The 26,707-nt window shown below is 44.5% G+C and overlaps 2 protein-coding genes across 2 annotated transcripts in view; one reads left to right on the forward strand and one right to left on the reverse strand.

Moving 5' to 3' along the window:
* Window positions 1-64: 64 nt before the first annotated feature.
* TRMT5 (tRNA methyltransferase 5) lies at window positions 65-14,663 on the forward strand. Its single transcript, XM_077819525.1, has 5 exons — window positions 65-133; window positions 3,032-3,687; window positions 4,637-4,761; window positions 13,149-13,803; window positions 14,345-14,663. The coding sequence occupies exons 1-5, from the start codon at window positions 129-131 to the stop codon at window positions 14,401-14,403; spliced, it is 1,500 nt and encodes a 499-aa protein (XP_077675651.1). The 5' UTR covers window positions 65-128; the 3' UTR covers window positions 14,404-14,663.
* Window positions 14,664-17,184: 2,521 nt separating this feature from the next.
* MNAT1 (MNAT1 component of CDK activating kinase) overlaps window positions 17,185-26,707 on the reverse strand; it is a 183,301-nt gene continuing 173,778 nt past the window's right edge. Inside the window, exon 8 of the mRNA XM_077819526.1 lies at window positions 17,185-17,675. Within this exon, the coding sequence (XP_077675652.1) occupies window positions 17,555-17,675 (121 nt within the window). The 3' untranslated portion in view covers window positions 17,185-17,554. The remainder of the gene's footprint in view (window positions 17,676-26,707) is intronic.

Here is a 26,707-nt window from a genome sequence, read left to right on the forward strand (position 1 = left end):
GAAGGCGGCGCCTCCTGATGCCGTCACTGATGCCTCCCCCCCGCCGTTCGCCGGTCTCCGGCTGATTACGTCTTAATGCGCCTGAGGAGAGCGCCGAGGCGTGAGCACGCGCGCTGCTGGAGCCCGGCATGAGGTGAGATGAGGGGCGGGCAAGGCTCGCCGCCGGCCGGGGAGCCGGTTCGTGAGGGGGATACGGGACCCTGTGGGCCGACACCTGGAGTGGGAAGGGCCGGGCCCGGCCCGGCCCGGCCCAGGGTATCTGAGGGGGAAGGGTCTGACCCTGCGCCGGCCCCAGACACCCCCACTCGGAGCAGGAGGCTGCGGCTCGGCCGCCTCTTGCTGCCGTGCTGTGAAGCCGGCCAGCCGCGCCGGGGGCTGGAGCCGAGCTCCGGCGGGGGAGGGGATCGGAGCCGAGCTCAGCCGCGGCCCGGCGCAGCTTTTCCAGGAGGCGCTCCTGTCCCCCTGGCTGAGGAGCGAGCCCGAGCAGGGGCTCACACGTTCTGGCCGGGGCCCGGCTGCAGAGAGACGCCGGGGTAGCAATTCATGGTCTTTATAGACCAGCTGCCTCGCCGCTGCTGGTCGCCACCTGGAGAGTTACCGCACGGAAGATCTCCTTTGCTTTTCATTGTGCAAGGGGTTGGTTCACTCCCCTCTGCGCCGGGACACTGAAAGTGCACCAGGACGGTTCTTCTCTTTCTGGTCTTAGCTCCCAGCTTAGGTTCATAGGCACAAGAACAAGGCTGCAGCCTCTACTGCAAACACAGAAGGGAATGTTTAGTTGTTTACAAAAGTTTCCATTTGAATCAAGTTCAGGGATCCATTCATTGGTTGGTCTTTTGGGCCCAAGTTGATCTGATCTTGCTCCCCTAAAAAAAAAACTGGACCTACTGGTCTGGAAAACCTGCCACTCAAACAAAACTGGGTCAAACAAATTCAAAAAGGGAAGGCTAATGTAGTCCGATACCCTGAATGTTGAAGAGAGACTAAGGCACAGTCGACTTAAAAATTAAATTCACCTAGCTCCTGGGGCTCAGAGATATAGAAAATGTATATACCCTGAGGGCTGTAGGTAGGTTTGACCTAACTGCCAGTGCAGACAGAGGTAGGGCACTGGAAAAATTGTTCTGTTGACCTGACTACTGCCTCTTGGAGGGATGGATTAACTACATCAAAAGAAAACCACCTTACATTATTGTAGGAAGTGTCAGAACTACAGTAGCTGTCATGTAGACATGCCCTAAAACATAATCAGGGAATGAATTCTGTAGATTGCATCTTTGAAGCAAGACCAACCTGCTTCTGACCCAGTTCAAGTGCAACCTCACGACAGAACAGTCCATCTGACATCAATTGTTTTGGAGGGAGACTAGCAACAGAAAATTCTTCAGTTACTTTGAACCTAGCAAAATAAAGGCCTTAGTGTACCATCAGAAGAACCTTGAACTGAATCCATTTTCATAGTGGCAACAAGTGCAGATTGTGGAGCTAAGGAATTACTAATTGTTCCTTGGTATAGAAGGAAGACAAACACAAAACCACATTTGTCAACTCTTGCCGCTTTTAGATTAATTTCAAGGCAAGCCTTTTAGGAGTGAATTACGTGCAATATGAAGGGGACTAAAGAAAACATGAGTGATTGTATTCAGGACTCCATTAGAGAGGAAAGACAGTCTTTATAGAAAAACTTAAGAAGGTAAGTCATCCTAAAATAATGTTGCCCAATAAAATTCCCAGTGGAAACAGCATCCAGACACTCTGAAATTCTGAACTCGTCCAATGATGAACGGTAGCCACATTAACTGAGTAACTAGAAAGCGTAAGCCACCCTCAGTATGCTTTCCAGGAGCATTACTTAAGTCAGGTTTCCTACAAAGGGGCAGTCTAGTGGAATGAGGCAAAGCGAGGAGTGAAACAAGGAAACTTGTATGACCCCAGGTCTGTTTCTGTGGTTGTGGGTGACACGTGGAAAGTCCTCTACTTCCACCACCCTATGGTAACCCTTTGTACAGCTGGCCATGCTAGCAGTTGATGTATCTTGGCCCGAGGCAAAAGCACCAAAGCCCACTGGTCTAGGCTTCTATATTTTTTGCACAATACTCAACTTAAGCTCTGAGAACACATACACTCACCAATAAGTGTCCAGCCTGAACACTGAGGAGCCGTTGGTGAGTGAAAAGGGGGGCAAAAAAATAAAGACAGGTAAAAGACGCACAGGAGAAGGAAAAGGATAAAAACGCAAAGGAAAGGTGGTAGCAACTGCATGAGGGCAGGACAGGATATGAGGTTGAACAGGGAGGTGGATGGCTTTTTACCACCACCACCAAAAAAAAATCAGCTGTTTGACTTAAGAGCAATACAAATAAGACTTACATCCAAACAACTGACTGCCATCATGGGAAGACTTACACAATGAGACACAGCATTCAGATACTACAAGTGATGAATGCAATATGAAAAACGTACATAGAACTAGTGTCAGAGGATAGCTGTACTTTTTCTTGTAAAACCAATAATAGCCTCATTTTGTATATATTGAATGGGGAGGTAGAGTGGGGCAGAAAGCAACAGCCCTTAGGGGAAACACTCAAAAGACAAAGATTCCTGTTCCAGTTCAGGTTACCCTCCCACAAATGTGCTAAGTCCCTGCAGAGTAGTTCCACCCACCAGCAACTGCAGTATTGCTACCAGTGTTCTCTGATCAGGTTTATCAGAGACAGCAAACAGATCTAAACACATTTGTCTTAATGGGAGTATCATCAGGCTCATCAATCATAAGTAAACTTTACCTTTGGGTATGGATATGAGGTGATCATCCACCATTACATAAAATTGGTTGAGTTGTGTTTTTTGGCCATGTACAAGGATAGAAATTTGTCGTCTAATTCTCTATGAACTATACAAAACTGCTGTGAATTAGTTGATACAAACAAACTTTATTTTGTGAGATTGCAAATCCATATGACTTGCAGTGTTGTTTTTTTTTAATGGAGTGATTGCATAATATCTATAAAAGGAATAATTTCCCTTCTAGGATTTTATGGAGATTATATGGATACTCTGCTAGGCTACTGAAAACTAAGCTTTTTAGAACAGCTGCATCAAATACATCATTTCCAGAAGTTTGGATACTGCTGATACAGTATTTTGAGAGAGTACCTGGATTTTTTTGGGTAGTTCAGAGAAACAGTTTCTTTACAATGCCTGAAATTCTAGAAAATAAAGCTGATCTTGAACTGTATTCACCTCATCCTGAAGTACGTGGAATGACAACACTTGATAGAGCAGCTTTCAAAAGGACAATTGTTGTTCCAGTTCTAAAAGTGAAAAAAGAAGTAATAAACAAATTGTTAAAATCCCTCAAACATACAACACTGCAGCGCCCAGGTCTGAAGCGAGTGATTGATGATCCAAAAGATGAAGACAATAGACTTGTTTTGTTGGATCCTCATAAAATATCAGCAGAATATTCACTGGGAGAATCTGAACAAGAAGTATTAAAGCAGTTTAATATTGACCCTCATGTGTCCAAGTATAACTTGGAACTAACTTATGACAATTTCAAGACTGAGGAAATCTTACGAGCGGTGCTTCCTGAAGGTCAAGATGTCACCTCTGGATTTAGTAGGATTGGCCATATAGCTCACTTGAATCTTAGAGATCATCAGCTACCCTACAAACATCTGATTGGTATGTACAACCTTCATACTCAACAAATAGCTTTGGGAGAAGTGTATAATTGGATAAGTCATTTTAATAAGTGCCTGAGCTAGAGATTATTATTTTGCACAGGGAAACTTATTGGAACCCCTCGTTTTAAAAATTTCTTACCTTAAACAGTCTTTTATTAAAAGTGAATGCTTGAGTTAAAGGCACTGGATCAGGCCTTTTAGCGAACTTGAAGTTAACAGTAGCCTATTGACCTCACTGGGCATTGGGTCAGGCCCTTTGCATCTAACAAATTTCAGGTTAGGCCCATTAAACTCAACCCCTTTATGGCAGGGGAGACCAAGATCAAAACTAACATTTTATTGATACAGCAGCGAAAGTTTACTGCTCTAGTTCACCCTTTAAACTTATGTTACTAGCTGATCTGGGTACCAGTAGAATCACGTTGATACGGAAGTTGAATCGGTCCTCTAGATAATAATTTATTATGTGTATTACGGTAGTGCTGGAATGCCCTAGAACACTAGAGGTGAAGTGACTTGCCCAAGGTCACATGGCAGGTCAGTAGCAGAACTAGGTCTCTTGAGTTCCAGACCAGTGACCAGCAGCAGCTCCTAAACTTCATTGGTTCACCTACCATCACCTTAAATGGTGAAGTGACTGGATGGAACATCAAGTTGACATATTACAGGTTGGGAATCTCTGCAGTAGACAGTATTCTCTCCCTGAAGCACAAGAGCCTTCACTGGGAATCTAACCCTCTTTTTTCAGTGTAAAATATTTGCAGTAGGAGTTCCCTGTGACACAAGTGGGAATAATTTATAGCACGCTGAATGATTTCACATGTAAGTCATTCTATAGGCAGTTTGCTTTTTTAAAATACAACTCAGAATTGCTGTCTTATATATCCTACAGGATTTAAAGATTTAGCAACACTTAGTAGTGGAATATTTTTATTCCTTTCTTGCAGGTCAGGTTATAATTGACAAGAATCCAGGAATCACCTGTACAGTAAATAAAATCAATATTATTGACAACACTTATCGAAATTTTCAAATGGAAGTGCTAGCAGGAGAGGCCAATATGATAACAAAGGTACAATTTTTCCTATTTTCTCCTGGCATACCTCATCAGACACACACAATGCAGTTGAAGTGGAAGAGTAGATGTGATGGAAAGATACTGTAAAACTTAAATGTTGTCCCAACCCCACCCTTGGCCCAGTATCTCAGTGCTTAGCAGTCCTGTATGTGTTTTGTGTGCCCCAGTCTACCATGAATGAAATCACAGCTAGCTATGTTTACAAGATCTTTATAAGGATATTGCTAAGCATTCTTTGAACTTGTATAGCCTAGCTTTTATTAAGAATCAGATAAACTATATTCAAAGTCAGGTAAAGTAATGGACTCTTACAAAGTTAAGGCTATTAATTAATTGCAAAAAGAACAGGAGTACTTGTAGCACCTTATAGACTAACATTTATTTGAGCATAAGTTTTCATGGGCTACAGCGCACTTCATCGGATGCATAGAATGGAACATATAGTAAGAAGATTTTATTTATACATACATATATATATATACACACACACACATAAACAGAACACGAAAAAGTGGAGTAAGAGGCTAATTAATTAAGATGAGCTATTATCAGCAGGAGAAAAAAACCCACATTTATTCAAGTGACACCATCATAGGACCTAATCACATTAGCCATGCCATCGGGGGCTCATTCACCTGCACATCTACCAATGTGATATGTGCCAGCAATGCCTCTCTGCCATGTACGTTGGCCAAACCGGACAGTCTCTACGCAAAAGAATAAATGGACACAAATCTGACATCAGGAATTATAACATTCAAAAACCGGTAGGAGAACACTTCAACCTCTCTGGCCACTCAGTAACAGACTTAAAGGTGGCAATTTTGCAACAGAAAAGCTTCAAAAACAGACTCTAATGAGAAACTGCTGAGCTTGAATTAATATGCAAACTAGATACCATTAACTTGGGTTTGAATAGAGACTGGGAGTGGCTGGGTCATTACACATATTGAATCTATTTCCCCATGTTAAGTATCCTCACACCTTATTGTCAACTGTCTAAATGGACCATCTTGATTATCACTACAAAAGTTTTTTTTTTCCTGCTGATACTAATTAGCCTCTTTACTCCACTTTTTCATGTTTTCTGTATGTGTGTATATATATATATATATATATTATATCTTCTTACTATATGTTCCATTCTATGCATCCGATGAAGTGGGCTGTAGCCCACGAAAGCTTATGCTCAAATAAATTTTAGTCTCTAAGGTGCCACAAGTACTCCTTTTCTTTTTGCAGATACAGACTAACACAGCTGCTACTTTGAAACAGATTAATTGCAGTTAACTTATGTGATTAAATCAATAGTGATTAATCAGTTTTAATCGCACTGTTAAAGAGTATACCAGTTGAAATTTATTAAATGTTTTTGCATGTTTTTCTACATTTTCAAATATGATTTCAATTGCAACACAAAATGCAAAGTGTAGACTGCTCACTTTATTTATTACAAATACTGGCACTGTAAAAATGATAAAGTATTTTTCAGTTCACCTCATACAAGTACTCTAGTGCAATCTCCTTATCCTGAATGTGCAATTTAAAAATGTAGATTTTTTTTGTTACGTAACTGCACTCAAAAACAAAACAATGTAGAAGCTTAGAGCCTACAAGTCTAGTCAGTCCTGTTCTTGTTCAGCCAATCACTAAGACAAACAAGTTTGTTTACATTTACAGGAGATAATGCTGCCCACTTTTTGTTTACCGTGTCACAGAAAGTGAGAACAGGCATTCACATGGCACTTTTGTAGCCGGCATCGCAAGGTATTTATGTGCCAGATATGCTTATATTTGTATGCTCCTTCATGCTTCAGCTACCATTCTAGAGGACATGCTTCCATGCTGATGATGCTCGTTAAAAAAAACATTAAATTATATTTGTGACTGAACTTCTTCGGGGAGAATAGTGCGTCTCCAGCTCTGTTTTACCCACATTCTGCCATATATTTTGTGTTATAGCAGTCTTGGATGATGACTCAGCACACGTTCATTTTAAGAACGCTTTCACTGCAGATTTGACAAAACGCAAAGAAGGTACTAATGTGAGATTTCTAAAGATATCTACAGCACTCGATCCAAGTTTTAAGAATCAGAAATGCCTTCCAAAATGTGAGAGGGATAAGATGTGGAGCAGATTTTCAGAAGTCTTAAAAGAGCAATACTCTGATGGAGAAACTACATAATCTGAACCACCATAAAAGAAAATCAACCTTCTGTTGGTGGCAGCTGACTCAGATTATGAACATGAACATGCGTTGGTCCGTACTGGTTTGGTTTGTTATCGAGCAGAACCTATCATCAGCATGAACACATGTCCTCTGGAATAGTGGATGAAGCATGAAGGGACATATAAATCTTCAGCGCATCTGGCATGTAAATATCGTGTGATGCCGGCTGCAACAGTGCCATGCGAACACCTGTTCTCACTTTCTGGGGACATTGTGAACAAGAAGCAGGCAGCATTATCTCCTGCAAATGTAAACAGACTTGTTTGTCTGAGCAATTGGTTGAACAAGAAATAGGACTGACTAGACTTGTAGGCTCTAAAATTGTAGGCTCTACATTGTGTTATTTTTGAATGCAGTTATTGATGTACATAATTCTACATTTGTAAGTTCAACTTTCATGGTAAAGAGATTGCACTACAGTACTTGTATTAGGTAAGTTGAAAAATACTAGTTTTTTGCAGTGCAAATATTTAATCAAAAAATATAAAGTGAGCACTGTACACTTTGTATTCTGCGGTGTAACTGAAATCAGTATATTTAAATAAATGGTTTTCTATTGCTTAATCGCGATTAATTTTTTAAATCACTTAACAGCCCTAAAAGTTACTAATGTAGAATGTAGGTTCCCTTCCCCTTCCAAAAAAAAAAAAAAAAGTATTTTTACATTGTTAAATGCATTTGGCGCAAGAAAATAAGGTAAGTGCTTTGGATTCACTTTGCGTAGTGTAGTGGCTGGAGCACAGGACTGGGACTTAGATTCTGTTCCTGTGTCTACCACTGACTAACTCTGACCTAGGCAAGAGATTCTGTGCCTCAATTTCCCCTTCTGTAACACTTTGGTAGATGTTTTATGACCTTTGGGTGAAAAGTACAATTTGTCTATACATTGTGGCAAATTGCCGGTACGATTATGATGGGTCCCGTGCTTTCTCTTCTTGGCCCCCCAGGGGGTTCAGGGCACAGTTTCCTACCCCTGAACTAGGGTATTTACTGTCCCACTAGTAACCCAGAGAAGCGTAGTGGAGAGGGAGGGACCTGGGCCCACCCTCTACTCCGGGTCCCAGCTCAGGGGCCCTAAGGATAGTGGTTCCTTCCCCTGGGCTACTTCCCTCTTCAGCTTGTGGGGCTTCCTGCCCTCTCCCTCTGCACAAGCCACGTGTCTCTTTACCTAGGGTCTTGGTCTTCTAGCCCGCCACGGCACTGCTCCAACTCCTTCAAACTGCTCTCTGCTCCAACTCCAAACCACTCTGCTCCAACTCCTTCCCTGGCTGTTTGAAGCAGGGGTTTTTATCAGGTGACTAGCTTCAGGTGCTCTTAATTGGCTTCAGGTGCTTTTAATTAATCTATAGAAACCTTTCTTCCCTCTACAGGGAATAAGGCTTCTCCTCATCCTGGGACTTACATCTCTCTCCTATATCACTCTCCTGCTGCCTTCTGGCCATGCTGTGTCACATATCATCCTCCCCCCCGCTCAACACCATGGGGTTTGGCTACTTGGGACGAGCGGCAATGCTTTCATGACAAGCAATCTGCGTTGTCGTGTTGGCTTCCGGCCCTATGCTGTACTCGGGAATGAAAGGGTTGCAAAGATAGGAACCATCTAGTCACTCTTGCATTCTTCTGGTTTCTGTGCATCCACTGGAGCGGGGCGTGGTCTGTCACCAGGGTAAATCGCCACCACAGTAGGTAATAGCAGAGAGTTTCCATGGCCCATTTTATCGCCAGACATTCCTTTTCAACAACAGTGTACTTTTGTTCCCTGGGGAGGAGCTTCCGGCTGAGGTACAGGATCGGGTGTTCCTCCTCCCCTACCATCTGCGAAAGGGCAGCTCCTAGCTCTACTTCCGAGGCATCTGTTTGTAGGGCAAATTTTTTCTTGAAGGCTGGGGCTTTGAGTACTGTATGGCAGCAAAGGGCTGTCCTTAAATCTGTGAATGCTCCTTCTGCTCTGCTGCATCAGACCATTTTACTATCTCAGGGCCCCGAGCCTTTATCAGGTCCGTCAATGGCCCTGCTTTTGTGGCGAAATGAAGGATGAATCTCAGATAGTACCCTACTAACCCGAGAAATGCTCTGACCTGCTTTTTACGGACTGGCCAAGGCCAATCTTGTATCACCTCCACTTTGTTCCATTGGGGTTTTACCAAGCCTACATACCCGAGGTATCTCCCCTCAGTTAGTCCTACACGCACTTGAGAGGGTTGGCAGTGAGGCTGGCCTTCCACAGGGCATCTAGTACCGCTTCTACTTTCCCTAGATGCGTTTCGCAGTCAGGGCTATGGATGACTATATCTTCTAAATAGGTGGCAGCATGGGGTCGCAGCAATTTATCCATAAGTCGTTGGAATGTTGCAGGGGTCCCATGGAGTCCGAAAGGGAGGACAGTGTATTGGAACAGGCCATTAGGTGTAGAGAGAGCTGTCTTCTCCTTGGCGTTCTGGGCCAGGGGAATTTGCCAATATCCTTTGGTCAGGTCCAGAGTGGTTAGATGTCGGGGCTTGCCTAACTGATCAACTAGCTCATCGACATGTGGTATCGGATAGGCATCGAATTGGGATACTTCATTCAACTTCCGGAAGTCATTGCAAAATCTCAGGGTGCTGTCAGGCTTGGGTACTAGGATGATAGGGCTGGACCACTGTCTGTGGGATTCTTCAATAACCCCAAGTTCCAACGTCATCTCTTCTGTCCTAATTTCCTCTCTCTTAGCTTCCGGTATCCGGTATGGTCTTATGGTCACCCTTATTCCGGGCTTGGTGACTATATGATGTTGGACCAGTGTTGTACGGCCCGGATGTGTACAGAACACATCTTGGTTCCGTTGGATCATATCAATGACCTCTATTCGTTGTTCTGGGGCTAACTCGGGGGATATCCTTACCTACTCCTGTACGTCGTCCGTCTGAGGTGGAGCTCTCTGAACGATCAGAGTCTCAGTCACGCCAGGGCTTCAGTAAGTTTATGTGGTAGATCTGCTCTGGTCTTCGGCGGTCTGGTTGTCTGACCTTATAGTCCACTACCCCAATGGCTTCCACTATCTCATATGGCCCATGCCAGCTGGCCAGGAGTTTGCTTTCCGCTGTCAGCACTAGCACCATCACCCGTTCTCCCAGCTGAAATTTCCGTACTTTCGCCCGGCGGTTATAATATGTCTACTGGGTCTCTTGTGCTTTTTTCCAAATGTTCTCGTACTATAGGGATTACTTGAGCTATTCACTCTCTCATCTGTGTCACGTGCTCAATGACATCCTTTCCTGGGTTGGGTTGTTCTTCCCAGTCCTCCTTGGCGCTATCTAGTATTTCGCGTGGGTGGAGTCTGTATAGTAGCTCAAAGGGAGAGAAACCGGTGGACACCTGGGGGACTTCCCGTATTGCAAACATTAGGTATGGTAGAAGGGTATCCCAGTCTTTTCTGTCCTGTGCTACCACCTTCCGGATCATACCTTTAAGAGTGCAGTTAAACGGCTCTACCAGTCCGTCTGTTTGTGGATGGTAGACTGAGGTCCATATGGCATGGATGCGGAGCAGGGTACATAAGTCCTTCATCAATTTCGACATGAAAGAGGTTCGTTGGTCAGTCAAGATCTCCTTAGGGATGCCCACTCTGGCAAAAACCTGAAGTAGTTCTTTTGCTATTGCCTTGGATATGGGGTTTCTTAAAGGAATGGCTTCTGGATTCCGTGTGGCGTAGTCAAGGATGACTAATACATTTTGGTGGCCCCATGCTGATCTTTCCAGCAGGCCCACTAGGTCCATGGCTATCCTTTTGAAAGGGACTTCAATAATAGGCAAAGGTAATAATGGGGCCTGCAAGTGAGGTCGGAGGCTATGCAATTGGCATTCCAGGCAGGAGGTACAATAGTGTTGGACCTCTGCACGTATTCCTGGCCAATAAAATTTTCTTAGGACTCTATCAAGTATCTTGTCTACTCCTAGATGTCCCCCAAATAAATGACTGTGAGCTAACTCTAGTACTGCCCTTATGTGTTTCTGTGGGACAAAGAGCTGCTCTACTTCTTCCCCTCAAATTTGCACTATTGAGTACAACAGATCACATTTGATCACATAATATGGCCTTGGGCATTTGGTCTTTCCTCCCAGTTATGGTTCTTCTGTAGTTCTCGACAATCCGGGGCCTTGGGTTTGGGGCTGTCTTCCTGGTTTGCCGGGGTCTGGAACAGTTCACGGGCTGCCAGCTGTATTGCCACAAGGGAGACCAACTCATCGTAGGTAGAGGGGTCATTCTGGCCAACCCAAACCCGAAGGCCTGGTGGTGGCCCCCTCATATATTGGTCCAGTACCAGGAACTCCATTTTTTCAGAGCTAAGGGCCTCAGGGCGCAGCCATTTTCGGGTCAGGTGGATCAGGTCAAACAATTACAGTTGGGGTGTCTTGTCCTCTGTGTACTGCCATTCATGAAAGCTCTGGGCTCGCAATGCCGTGGTTACTCAGGATCTGGCCAGGATCTCTGCCTTCAGCTGGGGGTAATCCTCCGCAGTCTCTGCAGCCATATCGTAGTAGACCTTCTGGGCCTCTCCACACAGGAACGGGGTGAGGATACCAGACCACTGATCTTGTGGCCAGGCCTCCTGCAGGGCTGTTCTCTCAAATGCCAGGAGGTACGCCTCTATATCATCCTCCCGTGCCTGTCTATAGGCAGTGCCTGGCCTGTATAGTCCAGGTTCCGTTGCAGTTGTGGTTTTGCTCCATAAGGGCCTTCATCTGGTTTGCCAACTCCTGTAGCAGAGCTCGGTCCTGGGCAGACTGATTCATCAGCAGCCGATTAGTCTCCTGCTGCACCCGAGTCACCTCCTGTTGTGCGGTTGCTTGGATTCGGGTAGCCTCCTACTGGGCCGCAGTGGCTTGTATTAGAGCCTTGACCAGGTCATCCATCTTGGGGACGGGATGGTTTTGGTTAACCTTGGTTTAAGTCCCCAGCATGGAGATCCCACTGCTAACACCACGTGTGGCAAATTGCCGGTATGATTATGGTGCGTCCCGCGCTTCCTCTTCTTGGCAGGGGTTCAGGGTGCAGTTTCCTGCCCCTGAACTAGGGTATTTACTGTCCCACTAGTAACCCAGAGAAGGGTAGTGGAGAGGGAGAGATCTGGGCCCGCCCTCTACTCCAGGTCCCAACCCAGGGGCCTGAGGGATAGTGGTTCCTTCCCCTGAGCTACTTCCCTCTCCTGCTCTTCGGCTTGTGGGGCTTCCTGCCCTCTCTCTCTGCACAAGCTGGGTGTCTCTTTACCTAGGGTCTTGGTCTTCTAGCCAGCCATGGCACTTCTCCAAACTCTCCTCTACTCCAACTCCTTCAAACTGCTCTCTGCTCCAACTCCAAACCCTCCTCTACTCCAACTCCTTCCCCTGGCTGATTGAAGCGCAGGGGGTTTTTATCAGGTGATAGCTTCAGGTGCTTTTAATTAATCTATAGAAATCTTTCTTCCCTCTACAGGGAATAAGGCTTCTCCTCATCCTGGGACTTCCATATCTCTCCTATATCACTCTCCTGCTGCCTTCTGGCCATGCTGTATCACAACATAGAAAGTACTGTACTATTTATTTAACTGGACTGTTGAGGCTTAGACAGGAGTTAAGGCAACAATTTCTAATTCGGCAATTGCTTTTTTAAAATAAGTTTTTTTGTTTTGTTAACTTTTAAATGTGTTTCCTCTTCCCTCTGAAACATAATTGAATAGTTTGGATGTGTAGCGCTGGCAAAATATACAGATAGAAAGCATTTAAATCAGATCAACAGTCTGATTTCATTCAAGACAACCAGGTGGCATTAGCTCATAATTAAGCATATTTGAGCTATGTTTCTCTACTATAAGAGTTCTTGCATGAGAGTGTAAAATAGTTATTTTAAGTTGTTGCTTTTTTCCCCACCTGGTGATTTACATATGCCAGCTACCTGGATTGACTGACTGAAATATCCCTTATTTGGCTACAGAGGACCATTTAATGGCCCTTTTATAGAAAGAGCTGGGCTGGGAAAGCCAGTTGGCATTGAAGATGCCTATCAGTGGCATGAACATCAATGTTCCCATTACATTTTAGTAAAATATTTAATAAATTGATTACTGTTTAAACATACATATGTCTGGAACCTAAATACAGTTGGTTTAAACAAATGTCTTGGACTTTTTTCAGACTAGAGAAAACTACATCACCTATGAATTTGACTTTTCTAAAGTCTATTGGAATTCCCGTCTAAGCACAGAACATGGCCGTATCATTGAACTTTTAAAGCCAGGTGATGTTCTATTTGATGTCTTTGCCGGGGTTGGGCCTTTTGCCATCCCAGCAGCAAAGAGAAAGTGCAGCGTATTTGCAAATGATCTCAACCCTGAATCCTACAAATGGCTTGTACACAACTGTAAATTAAACAAAGTGGACAAAAAAATAAAAAAATTCAATATGGATGGTAGGGATTTTCTTCTGGGACCAGTTAAAGAAGAGCTAACCAAGGAACTGTCACTTCTGACAAAAGAAAGGAAAAACACTCTGCACATAGTCATGAATTTGCCAGCTTTGGCTATTGAATTTCTAGATGTTTTCAAACATTTCTTAGACGGAAAGCCATGCAGCACTGACCTCCTTCCCACAGTGCACTGTTACAGCTTCTCAAAACAGGATAATCCTGCCAAAGATGTTCAAGAACGGGCTGAAGCTTTTTTGGGAACTTCTTTAGAGGGACGCTGTTCTACTCATCTGGTGAGAAATGTTGCACCAAATAAGGAAATGATGTGCATCAGTTTCCAGATCCCAGCTGAAGTGCTGTTCAAGAAGCAGTGTACTCATGAAGGTAAATTAAAGTCTGATGCTAGAAACTTTAGGGTTTTTCAACTGTATGCTTTGCCTCAAATTATACTTGAGAAAAAAAGACTGCATTTGATGGATTTAAAACTAGAATTCTCTCTGAGCTATGGGGCTGATTCTAGTCTCATTTAGTGGTGTAATTCCAATTTGTTAGTCCTAATTTAGATCCCCTCCTGCACTAAGGAACACACAGGCAGACCCCTGTGCCTGTGTAAAGTCAGTTGTAGAATCAGAGCCTCTAAATTGGCAGGATCAGGTTCTATAAATTGGAAAACTTGAAGTTCACGTAGAAACTCCTATTGAGTTCAGTAGAGTCAGGCTTTAGTCCTAGTAAGGTTAATGGCATTCATCACATGCTTATCTTCCACCCTCCCTGCCGATTAATTTTTACGCCCTTCTCCTCTGACAGCTTTGACACTGGACTCTTTGCCGTTAATTGAAGTGCCACAAGTCCTGCATAGAGACGTTTTAGTTTTAGTGTAGAAATGTATTAAATGTTAACGTACTGTTTTCTGAACTTGTTCCAGAGAGTCCTGCGGAACCAGCCTCTAAACGTCTGCGCCCAAATGAAGACTTTCCAGAATAAAAATTGACTAATTTAAAAGACTAGTTAATACAATTTTGGTTATTTTGTGCAAGAGAGCTAGGTGGAAAATCTACCCTCAAGTCACTGAAAGCAGAATGGATTTACCCACATACACCAAGAAAATAGTCATAATGCATGAAAGTCGGGGGGGGGAGGGATTGTGAGCACCTTACTCCTGTCCATTTTTAAAAAAACAGGATCAGTAACTAGACAGGATCGTTTCTTTTATTGCAAAGAATATTAAACTTTTTATTTTCTCACGTTGTGTGTTAGTTCTGTCATACGTATGTTGTCCTTGGGGGTGGGGAAATGGCCAGGGAGGGTGTGATAGCACAAAGATTGTGAACGTTTCCAGGTGTAGCTTTATTTTGGGCATTTGCAGTTTATGGCAACACTTTTACTGTAAATGTTTTAGATGGGACAACATGGCCCATTCTGTTTTTGTAGAACTTTTCTAAGGAGAATTGTACGTACGTTAGGGAAGGCCATCTGTATTTGTGCAAGCAGAACTGGGCTCTTTCACATGCAGACCGGTTTGGTGCTTATGTGTACTGGATTTCTGTGACTGGAGAGTGCATGAACACATGAACAGCTTGTGTGTCAGCAAGACAGCTTTTTGAAATTTTGACCTAAGGTACAAGTAAACACACGTACCTGTGCCACTGTAATGATAAATGGCATTACCACCAAATTGATTTCGCTAGGTGTTAGAGAACTCTGTACTTACTGAAGCTTGAAAGACTCTGCTACCTACTAAGTGGCCATTAGTACCAAACACAAGTAATTTAGTTTTGCTTCAGTGCAAGGTTGTGGCTAGGGAACTGAACTGGGATTCATTGACCTCCTGTGTAACAGGCCATAGAACACCTCCAAAATAATTCCTTTTGAAGCTAGAGCATATTTTAAAAAAAAAAAAAAAAATCAATTTCTCAATCAAGATTTAAAAATTGCCAGTGATGGAGAATCTATCACAACCCTTGGTGAATTATTCCAGTGGTTAATTATTCTCCGTTAAAGGTATGCCTTAGTTCCAGTTTAGATTTGTCTAGCTTCAAATTCCAGCCACTGTACCCCAGAGACTTAAGTTCACTTGCTAGGTCATCTTGGGCAAGTCATTTAATCCCTCTTATTTACACTGTATACTTTAAGTGACCCAGTACGCTTTAGGATCTTTAGCACTTATTTGAGCATTGCTCTTATCTTTCCAGTTCATGTTTAAGTTGTCGCCTCATTTTGTTCACAATAAATATTTGCATATAAATGAAGTACTTGAATTTAGGCACATCCAAGGCTAGATTTTCTGAATACTGAGTACAAAACTGCACCTCCAATTACTGCTACTGTACCCATATTTGGAAACTGGACATAAAAATAGCCAGTTAAGTATCTAATCATTTGCACGTTCTTAGCATGACTGCATTCACATTTACAACCAGACGGCTAAAGCGTTACAACTCAACAAGTGGAAAGAATTACCTGGGAAACCAAAGCAAGAGCTTCTCTGTGATCCTGTGTGAATTCAAACAAGTACACATTCACCTTGTACACAGTGCAGCCAATCTAGAATACGGTGCAAAAGTATGGAACTTGCCCAGCTGCCTGATTTCTACCACCACTGCAGAAGCTCCTGTTTAATGTTAACTGTTGCTTCATGCTTATACACCACCTGGAGCAAGGCTATCACTTTCCTGCGATACCAACCCCCCTGTTCTCTCCCTCTCGAAAAAGCTGACCAGCTGGTTTTTAACAGCTTTTTAAGATAAAGCTGAAAACTTTATTTCATCTCTCCCTCTACTAGAAGCTCTGGTTCTATTCCCCAGTCAAAACTGCTTTCACCTCCTATGCTCCGCTTCAAACACCGGTCCATGTCACTTCTCCCCAACCAGGCTAACAGCCTCAAACTAAAGACCTGGCTAACCTCTGCTGCTAGTTAAGCTTGCTGTCTAGCTTCTGCCATCTGTTGGCAGAGGCTAATATTCCTCACTCTGTGCCTTTGTTCTCATCCCCAGTCTCCATTTTAATCTGTTACTTTAAATTCTATAATGCATACAGACAACCGAGGCTTTGAAGGGCATTAGCCTTTCCTACTCCTTCCCCCTCACACACACAAAACATTTGTGCCCAAACTTTCCTCTCATGGCCCCCCTCCCTGTTACCTGTAATGGAAGGTGCTGTGCCCTTCCTCACCCCCCACGGGCCAGGGCAGAGCAGACCTGGGTGGCATTCTTTCCCTGTCCCCTTTGGGGGCTGGCCCAGGCCATGCCGTGCTCCCTGGGGACCACTGTTCTAAACTGTCACAGAAAACTTGCTCTGTTTAATAAAGGAGCTGCATTGCCTTGGAAGGGGGGTGGGGGGGAAATGACACACACAAAATGATGAAGCAAAGGTTTGTTGCATTCTTTTCTATATCATTTGGCCTCCTTTAGCCTTCTCCAGTTAGAACCACTTGAGCTAGTAATGATGCTCCACTTAAGCTTATTCTCCAGGAACACAGGTGAAGGATTCTTAGCCAGGGACTTTACTGCCACTTTCTGGACAAAGGTAGCATGAGGAGTGACATCAAGTATGTCTAATATAGGAGTGATGTCAGCACAGCTCCACGTTTTCTTGTCTCCCCCCACAGGCATTACGAAACAAACCCACTCGTCTAGGCTGGAGAAAATAGTTTTATGGGGAAAAAAAACATAGGTTTGAATATTGACTCAATGTTATAATCAAAATGGCATTTAAATGCTTGTGCAAATAAAACCCTGCAATAAGAGTAAAACCACAAAATTTAATAAAAAGTCTGGTTTTATTTTAAAAAATTTACAAGTCTCTTTTTTAAACCTCAAACATCCATAGCTGAATTATTCACATCTTCCATTAGATGTGGCTTATTGCTTCAGCCCCTCTCAGCAAAGTACCACATGACTAGAGTTCCCCTTCTGCAAAAATGTATCCACCACTTTACAAAGCTCTTGTGCAGACTTAAAAAAAACAAAACAAAAACCTTTAGTAAAGCCAGCTGTGCTTCAGTATTTTATATATATATGAAAAAGGTGACAGCAGGTTAACGATAGTGCAGATGGCAGCAGTTTCACTGAAGGTTTGCTTGACTTGCTCCTTGCTCCACTCCAGAATCCACTGCTCACAGGGCGGTGTATGCAGGCTAGCTGGGATGCCAGAAAAGGCCACTGAAAGCATCCTGTAGGGCTCGGTGACAAGCAAGGGAGGAAGTGTAGCCCCCAGCAAGATCCTGTGGAGAGGTAGCTCGGACATGGTTTAGATATCTGAAACAAAGAGAAACATGGTTTTAGGCCAAAACCAAATATCACATATACTGTGGGAACCCCAAGTAGTTTTTAAGTTCTCACCACTGAAAACTTTTCCAGTGATGGTAAAAATATCACTCAAAATCTAACTAAGACCATTAGAAACTACAGTGATCAAATAAACTTAGCTTCTCCCGTAATTGTTCAATAAGCGAAGTATCCTGAATGATTTCTAACATACTTAAAGCACAGATTATTAAAGAGTCAGACCACATATAAATATATTTTGTATAGTCTCAAAAACTAGATTTCTAAAAGTTTTACTGATTAAATAATACAACATAATGGCTTGTAAAGTTCAGAAAACAAGGGTTCCAAGACCTCGGGCACGTTTCAGAGGCCACGCACCTGGAAGAACCTGCCCATGCGCGTATAACAGTGGTTCCCAACCCTTTGTGTGCCGCGACACACCTTGACGTACCTTCCATTATTTTGAGGCACACCACATGGTCTCCAAATGAACTCATGAATATTCATGACCCAATCCCAAACAAGGCTTCCAAATGTATTGGGTAGGAGGATTTTGGCCCCTGCAGCAGAATTTCTTACCCCCCACATCTGCCCATCCCAAGCCCAGCAATGAATTCTGCCCCCAACCTCCAAATCAATCCTGTTCCCCAGTCTCCAAATCAGTTCTGTCCCTACCCTCCAGTCCAGCCCACACCTCCCCCCAATTCTGCCCCCCACCCGCACCAGCTGTACCCCCCCACCACCTCACACCCATCCCCCACACCTCACTTCTGCTTGGGGTTCTTCTCCCCTCCCAACCTTGGGGGGCTGTAGCAGAGTCCCTGCTCCCCTTCCAAGCTGGGGAGGGGTGGCTCCAAGAGGCTCTTTCCCCTCCCCCAACCCCCAGCTGGTGGCTGCAGGAGCGGGGGAGAAGAGGGAGACTGAGTTCTGATTGGTTGCTCTGCCCCGGAGCAGGCAGGGTAGTGAGGCAGACAGCCAATCAGAAGGCAGCTTTCCCCCCATTCCTTTCTTCTTCGCTTCTCCCACTCCACAGGACTCTGAGCAGGGGGTTGGACTAGATGACCTCCTGAGATCCCTCCCAACCCTGATATTCTATGACTCAAATTTGCTATCTTAACCTTACTTTGGGGAGTGGAATGTGACGGATGCATAATATTCACACGGGGCCTGGTCCTGGAGAGCAAAAGTACAAACTGCAATCCACCTTCAACACTAATTAAAGTACAAAGGAAGGGTTTTTGGTTCTAGTGTAGTTTTTCAAAAAAATTAGCAGCACACCTGGTTCAGGCCTGATGGCACACCAGTTGGGAAATACAGGTATATAATACAGCCTAGTATGTGTGAAAATGCATCCCCAGGTGTGCTCACAAATTTCAGGTTTTCTGGGTGCAGTTAGTATCTATGCATTTTTCCCCCAGTTGCTTTTGTCACCGCTCTTGAAAATCTAGCTATTTGTGGTGAGTAAATTCAAGCACTTAGTCAAGAACGTGAAAGATATCAGACTCTATAGAAGTCTATGGAACCACCTGCGTCTGAAGTCCCCTAGTAACTCACAGGACAAGCCCAGAGGGACAATGGCAATACAAGCTTCCCTGCATTGCTGTGAAGGGGTCTTTGAGGAGTTCTGTGTCCAGTTAATGCTAGACTGCCAGTAGACTGCTGGTGGGTTTGGTGACGCCAGTAGACTGCGTTCTGCTCCCAGAATGTCTATCTGAAGCAACTCCACTGAATCCATGAAGTTACACTGGTGCAAGGCGATTGCAAAACCAGACCCATTAGTGAATGAATCCTTACAGCACCCCTGTGAACTAAGCATATTCCCCATTTTACAGATAGGAAATTGCATCAGACAGGTGTCCTCAGAATCCCTATTAGCAAGTGGACAGAAACCAGCAACTCATTTCACCAGGGCTGGAAATATCCAGACCAAATTTGAACCAGTGACCTGAAGCTGGAAGAAGCTACGCTCGTTGTGTGTCCTTGAGCTCTTGGGCTCCCAAAAAAAGGGCTGCAGAGAGCAAACACTCAGGTTATTTTGCCCACTTAGAACTACCAGTAAAGTGGCAGTGTTGTACGAAGAAGAATGGAGCTAAATGGGGCTTGAATGTTTCATTTAGTGCCATAAACTCATAATCCCTGCCCTGGCATAATAAAGATGTAGGGCCAGATCCTCACCTGGTGTAAATTACTTTGGTGCAGCTATACCCATTTATACCAGCTGACGATCTGGTCCACAGAACCCAATTAAGCACATCAAATCCCCAGGGTTACAGCTTATCACCACCAGGAGAGTGGCTGCCTCAACCTTTAAAAGCCAGATACAGTACCATACATGAGAATTGGTTTTCCACAGTTGTAATGAAAGCCACTAAAATTAAACTAGCTGTACCAAGATGTGATGAATCAAAACAAGTTGCACCCGGGAAGGTTGAGTCATTCCACCTCTGGCTTGGCAATTCAAGCATAAACTTGCAATGCGCACACAGCCTTTTTATATGTTATCCTGAGAAACCCAAAACAGCTGCACTTCTGGCAGGAAAATACAGGACCACCAGTAAAATATCCAAAAGAGTTGCATCTTTTAATTTATGACTGCACTGTTTCCATAAAGAGTACATAAAACAGGTCAGCCTTTTTAGGTAAAATGTAATAAAACGGTCATACCCATTGATGCCATAAATGTGTAAAGAATGTTATTAAATAATGATTAATTACAGTCTGAAAACTGTATTTCTCACACCTAATAACTATAATGCACCCACGTGAGCGATATTTCTAACTGAGTTATTGTTAGTAAGATGCTAAGTTAACAGAGTGAGTTTGTCTTTTATTGCCAAATCCAGGTACGTACCAGTGCTTTATATTGACGAGTGCAGGGAAGGCTTCATGGTGCTGAAGACAAGCTCTCAACAACATGGACATTACATAGTACAAAGAAACTCCCCTTCAACATCAATGGTAACCTACAAATGGGGGTGGCGGGGTGGGCAGGGGACTGGAAGTTTGTGCCATTTTTAGCTTCTTTATGACATATGAAAGAAAGCCTAAGAGAGTTCCTGGTTTTGTTTTATAAAGGACAGATTTTTTTTTTTTTTTTGCTTGCCCTTTAAAACATTAGGAACAAAAAAGTCTTATGTTCCCTGATTTTACTGGAGGATATCTGACAGCTTTTCTCCTGAGTTAAAAACACCCCCATCACCCATAATACCAGTGAGTTTTACATAGTCTTAATAAAAATCATCTCTCATCTCAATCAATCAAGTTTTACTTGCAGCATGTTTTTCTCTTGGTAGAGCCTTAATAGTTCTCCAGTCTTCCATAGAGTCTTCCAAGAAAAAGATCTGAATTTTTACAGTAAAAAAAACCCAAGCAAGGTGGGGTAATACCCCCAAACACACCTTTTATTGAAAAGCTTTTCAGACCTTCCTCAGACATGGGGGAGGGAAGGGAAGAATGGGAGGACAGTCCGTTGTTTTCCCCTTTCCAGATCACCTTTAAATGGGAGTGTCAGTCTTATAAAGAAGTCTGATTCTACAGAAATTATGGCCTTCACAATCAACTAGTATGTGATCTCTGAAGCAGCACAAAAATCATTACTGCTGAAAAGGTTTTAAACCTAATTTTACCATGGCAACTTGCATTAATTCTTGTTTGTCCAATAAAACAAACAGGATACATTGTTGGCTTTCAACTGAGGCATTTATTTTCTTGTTAGGTAATGTTAACTTAATGTTCTTAACCCCTTTAATTACTGTGGTACACCAGAACATTTTAAAAAGGCTCTGCCACACTGAAACCACACAATGAGAAATAAGTGTTTTGCCTACTTTTTCACATTAATCCACATCTGTGTTATTTTAATTCCTTCATGACCATTACCCAAGTTCATCTCTGAACGGGATTCCTGGGGTTTCTGGCAGAGGTCAGTATCTTTTCATGTACACCTTTACAACAGCACCAGGAAGAAGAGCTTGCCAAGTCTATTTCCAAAAGTCAAGCTCAGTTGGGTTTTGGAACCTGTAGATAATTGCTCCGACTAGTTAGCAAATTCCAGCACACTGTGTCTGTTTTTCATAGGTTTATTTTAAGTATCTGTAAATCTTATATGCAGAAACCAGGAAAAAGAGGTTTGCTTATTCTGGTGCACGGTTTTTCATGTATCTTGTTTTTACTGAGAGCAGACTAAACTCTAAGGTTAAGAAAAACATGCACTATTATTTTTGAATAAGGTTAAAAAGCCATGTGTTCTCTAAACCATGGCTTTATACTCTTTGCATTTGCCATGTTGCCAGTGCTCTGCTTCATACTCTGCCCAAACAAGTCCCCTTTCCGTAGCTGCTGCTATTGATCTTCCCCCATTAACCTAGCGCATCAGTTAAAAACACACTGTATTTTGTACTTCGTGAGTCTTGAGGAATTTCGTTCTTGACCAATGGTTTCTCATCACAATGTGAAATAATCCTCCTGTTTTCAAGGAAAAGGATGTACTTTACAATTATCCTAGAATCTTCAAGGCCAAGCTGGTCATTTCAGGGGGTGAGCTTCCCCTTATATTTTCCTCCTCCCTTCAAAGGCCTTGTGGCCACTCCTCTAGCAGGAATGGCTGGACACCACTCAAGCAGTGGTCAGCAGTATGCAACCTGTCAACGGAGCACTCCCATTTCTGAAAGGCTAGCGGACCCCAGACTTTACTTTCCAAGATGGCAGCACTTCATTTTGACTTTGGCTTTCCGATAAAAGCTTCTCTGGTAGCCCTTTTGCATGGTCACCTTTTATAACTGCAGTAAGAGGAACATAATCAAATAGTTTAGGCTTAAAACTGGGCCTGCTTAAAAGCAATTCTAGTGTAAAGTTACAAGTTTGTCCAGATGTTTCTTTTTAAATCAATCAGTTTTAGGTAGAACAATGTTATCAGAGATCCTGTCCACTTTCCAGTTTCTAGCAAAGGGCCCAAACATTTCCTTACTCCACCTATTCCCTTGCCCACTGATGACACCCCTATCCCCCCGCCAAAAAACACCCCACCTCCTAGCTGCTGGACCATCATTCCTCTGCACTTTAAAACGCTAAGGGAACTGGGTCCGCAGTGCCAAATGCCCTCTTCAACAATTGTATTAAAAATGGTTACTAACCTTTCTGTAACTGTTGTTCTTCAAGATGTGCTGTTCAGGTCCATTCCATGTTAGGTATGTACGTGCCGCGTACACAGTCACTGGAGATTTTCCCCTCAATGGTATCTATTGGGCAAGCTCTGGTGCCCTCTGGTGCCATGCACTCATGCACCAGTAAAAGGGGTCCGGCCAGCTCTGCATCCTCACGATTCCTTCTTGCCGGCTAACTCCAACAGAGGGGCAGGAAGGTGTGTCATGGAATGGACATAAGCAACACACCTCGAAGAACAGTTACAGAAAGGTTAGTAATTGTTTTTTCTGCTTCGAGTGGTTACTCATGTCCATTCCATGTTAGTCTACTCCCAAGCGGTACCTTAGGAAGTGGGCTCAGAGTTCATGGACATGCGGATTGCAACACTGCTCTACCAAACCCAGCATCACCGCTAGCCTGCTGGGTGATGGTGTAGTGGGATGAAAAAGTATGCACTGACAACCAGATTGCTGATCTGCAAATATCCTGGTTTGGGACCCGGGTCAGCAATCGACCTACCATCCACTGGAGGGTAGAAGGCAGAGATGGCCGGTAGGTGTACCTTAAAATCAACGAAATAGCTAGGCCCTGCTGTCTCAGATGAAGCAGATATTCCAGCAGACACAACTACATTGAGAAACGCTTCCACTGGCAAGGTAAGTCACTCCAGTAGATAGTTTCCTATTACGTAGCAAGACTTGGCAGAATCAGCTGGGTTTAACCATGGTTAGCGGAGGCCTTGAGGTTCAGGTGAAGCAATTGGCTGTGATCTTGTGAGATCAGGTCTGGGAGGAGAGGGAGTGGCATCGGCATAGCTACTGACAGGTCCACTAACGTATAAAACCAGTGCTGGCACGCATGCTGGAACTATAAGGATAACCTTCGCTCTGTTCTGCTTGACTTTGAGTAGGACTTTGTGCACGAGAGGAATGGGGAGGGAAACACATAGAACAGGTGCGTTGTCCAAAGAAGCAGGATGGCATCTGTGAGCAAGCCCAGGCTGCGCGCATGTAGAGAACAAAACTGCTGACACTTCCCTTGTAGACCATTTTACAACCAAGCAAAACGGAGTCCACCACCACTGGAAGATGGTCCTGGCTATATTGGTGTGAAGGGACCACTTGTGGTGAAAGGAGAAAGATCTGTTGAGGTAACCTGCCAGATTGTTCTGGGCTCCCGGAAGGTGAGGAGTTTCAAGGTGGATCGAGTGTTTCGCACAGAATTTCCAGAAGTGAATAAATAGCCTCTTGACACGGAGGGTGGGGTGGAGAAGAGAGCACATCCCTCCTTGCCTGTTGATGTAAAACATGGCAGCTGTGTTATCCGTAAGAACTTGAACAATCTTGCCTACAATCTGGGGTAAAAACACCTGGTGTGCTAAGCAGATTGCTCTGAGCTCTCTGATATTTATGTGAAAGGAGAGTTCCTCCTGGGAACTTGAGTCCTGAGGTGCTCGAGATGAGTCTCCCAATCTATCTCAGATGCATCTGAGATTAGGGATACTAAAGATGGGGGAATGACAAAGTTAATGTCCAAGCCTACCAATTGGGGGTTCCCTCAACCAATCTAAGGAGACAAGGAACCATAACCACAGAGTTCAAATGACGACGGTTTGGCAAGTATGCTGAGGTGAGTACGCCAGCCATGTTTTGGTTTGGTGAGTACGCCAGCCATGTTTGAAGAGGTCTGAGGCGCAGTCTCGTTTGCTGTACCACATATGTGCACATGGCCATATGACCCAATAGTCTGAGGCAGAAACGGGCTGTCATGATGTGGCAGACCTGGACCTGTGATAGCAGGGATGACACTGTCTGGAAGCAGGCCTCTAGGAGGAAGGCTCTGGCCCAGGTGGAATCGAGCACGGCACCAATAAACTCTATCCTATGAATGGGGATGAGGGTTGACTTCTGCTCGTCTATCAGCAGGCCCAGTGTTTGGAAGGTAGCTTGGAGCAGGTAGATGCTGGCTGTCACCTGGGTCTCGGACCCGCCCTTGGTCAGCTAGTCATTGAGGTAAGGATAGACTTGCACCCCTCGCCTTCTGGAGAAGGCCACCACTATTGTCATGCATTTTGTGACTACTCACAAGGGGCTGCTGACAGGCCAAAGGGGAGGACAGTGAACTGATAGTGGGTCTGGTTCATGGTTTGCTGAGAAACCTTCTGTGGCCCCAAAATATGGAGATGTGAAAATACAGTCTTTTAAGTCGAGGGCAGTGTACCAGTCCCCTGGATCCAGGCAGCAAATAATGGAGGCCAGGGAGACCATGTGGAATTTCAGTTTCTTGAGGTAATTGTTGAGGAAATGGAGGTCTAGTATGGGTCTGGGACCCCCTTTGGCCTTCAGGATTAGGAAATAATTGGAGTAAAACCCTTTCCCTCTCAAGATCTGAGGTACCTCCTCCACAGCCCCTACCTGGAGGGGGGCTTGTACCTCCTGGGCCAAAAGCTACTCATGAGAAGGATCCCTGAAGAGGGACAGGAAAGGGGGCTGGGAGGAGGGATGGAAATAAATTGGAGAGTAACTTTCCTCCACTGTACTCAGTACCCAGCTGTCTGATGTAATGAAGGACAACACTGGGCTGAAGTGGGAGAGATGGTCCGAAAACAAAAATGGGGCAGGATCTGGTACAAGAACTGGTATAACACCCTTGAGCACCCCATCAAAAATTCTACTTGGAGCCTCCCGAGAGTGCCTGGTAGCAAGGCTGAAGTGAATGGGAGTGGTTGTCTGCGTTTAACCAGTTTAGCTTCTTAAACAGGTCCTGACAAGACAGTGGAGCTGAGAAGCGGACCAGTTGTTGACGTCCGAAGTGTGTCCTCAAACGCACCAGGGCATATAGACCCAGGGACTTGAGGGTGTCTCTAGAATCCTTTAAGCCATGAAGCTTGTTTGTTCATTCTTCTCTGAACAAACTGATGTGGCCTCCGAAGTGCCTTCAAATGGAAGGTCCTGAATGGACTGTTGGACCTCTGTTGTGTCTCCTTGCGTCCTTTGCTTTGGAGGTCGCTCCTTGTTGTCCATCTGTCCCTCTCAGCCGCTAAGGCCACCAGGAATCCTGAAGGGGAATAAGAGTACAAGTATTCACAGCCTTAGGTGGGAACAAAGTACTTCTTTTCAGTCCTTTTGGCGGTGGGAGGGAGGGAGGACAGAGAGTTTGCCAGAGGTCTTTAACCAGTCCCATAATGGCCTCATTGAGAGGGAGGGCCACCTTTGACGGGCCCTTGGTGGTCAAGATATCAACCAGGCTGTGGGAGGATTCTTTGACTACCCCCATTTCCAGCCCAAGGTTTGAGATCACCCTTTTCAACAGCTCCTGAACAGCTGCGAAGTCGTCATGAGGGGGAATATGCACGCTCCAGACGCTGCATCATCTAGGGAGGAGGAAGAAGAGGCCTGCACCGGCACGGGGTTCATCTCCTGCTCCTTCTGCACCAACCGGGTCCTGCAGGTTGGTACCGGGCTTGGTACCGGAGTGCGGGTCGGGGTGCTCTTCTTCCTGAAACTACAGAATTTCGGCATCTGGAAGAGGGCCTTTGCATCAGCAGAAAACCCCGCAGTTCCAAAATGGCCATTGCATCTGCATAGACCAGTGCCCACATGTACTTGCAGTGCTCCTGCACCAGATCCACCAACTAGTAGGGCTGCCTGGGAGGAGAACTGGCAACGGTTCCTCAAGTGGGAATATGACTCCACTTTGAGTCCGATGACAAGCCTTCCACCTGGGACCATGGAGAGGCAGTATCCATCGATGCCAACGAACGATGCTGAGGAGGGAAGACCTGCATTGAGACAAGCAAGGATGGTTTCCCTTTAGATGGTACCAAATGGGAGCCTGGGGCCACATGCTCCCTTCTGCACCCCGTTACTGATGCTACC

This window comes from Eretmochelys imbricata, chromosome 6, assembly GCF_965152235.1.
Source record: "Eretmochelys imbricata isolate rEreImb1 chromosome 6, rEreImb1.hap1, whole genome shotgun sequence".
Classification (NCBI taxonomy): domain Eukaryota; kingdom Metazoa; phylum Chordata; order Testudines; family Cheloniidae; genus Eretmochelys; species Eretmochelys imbricata.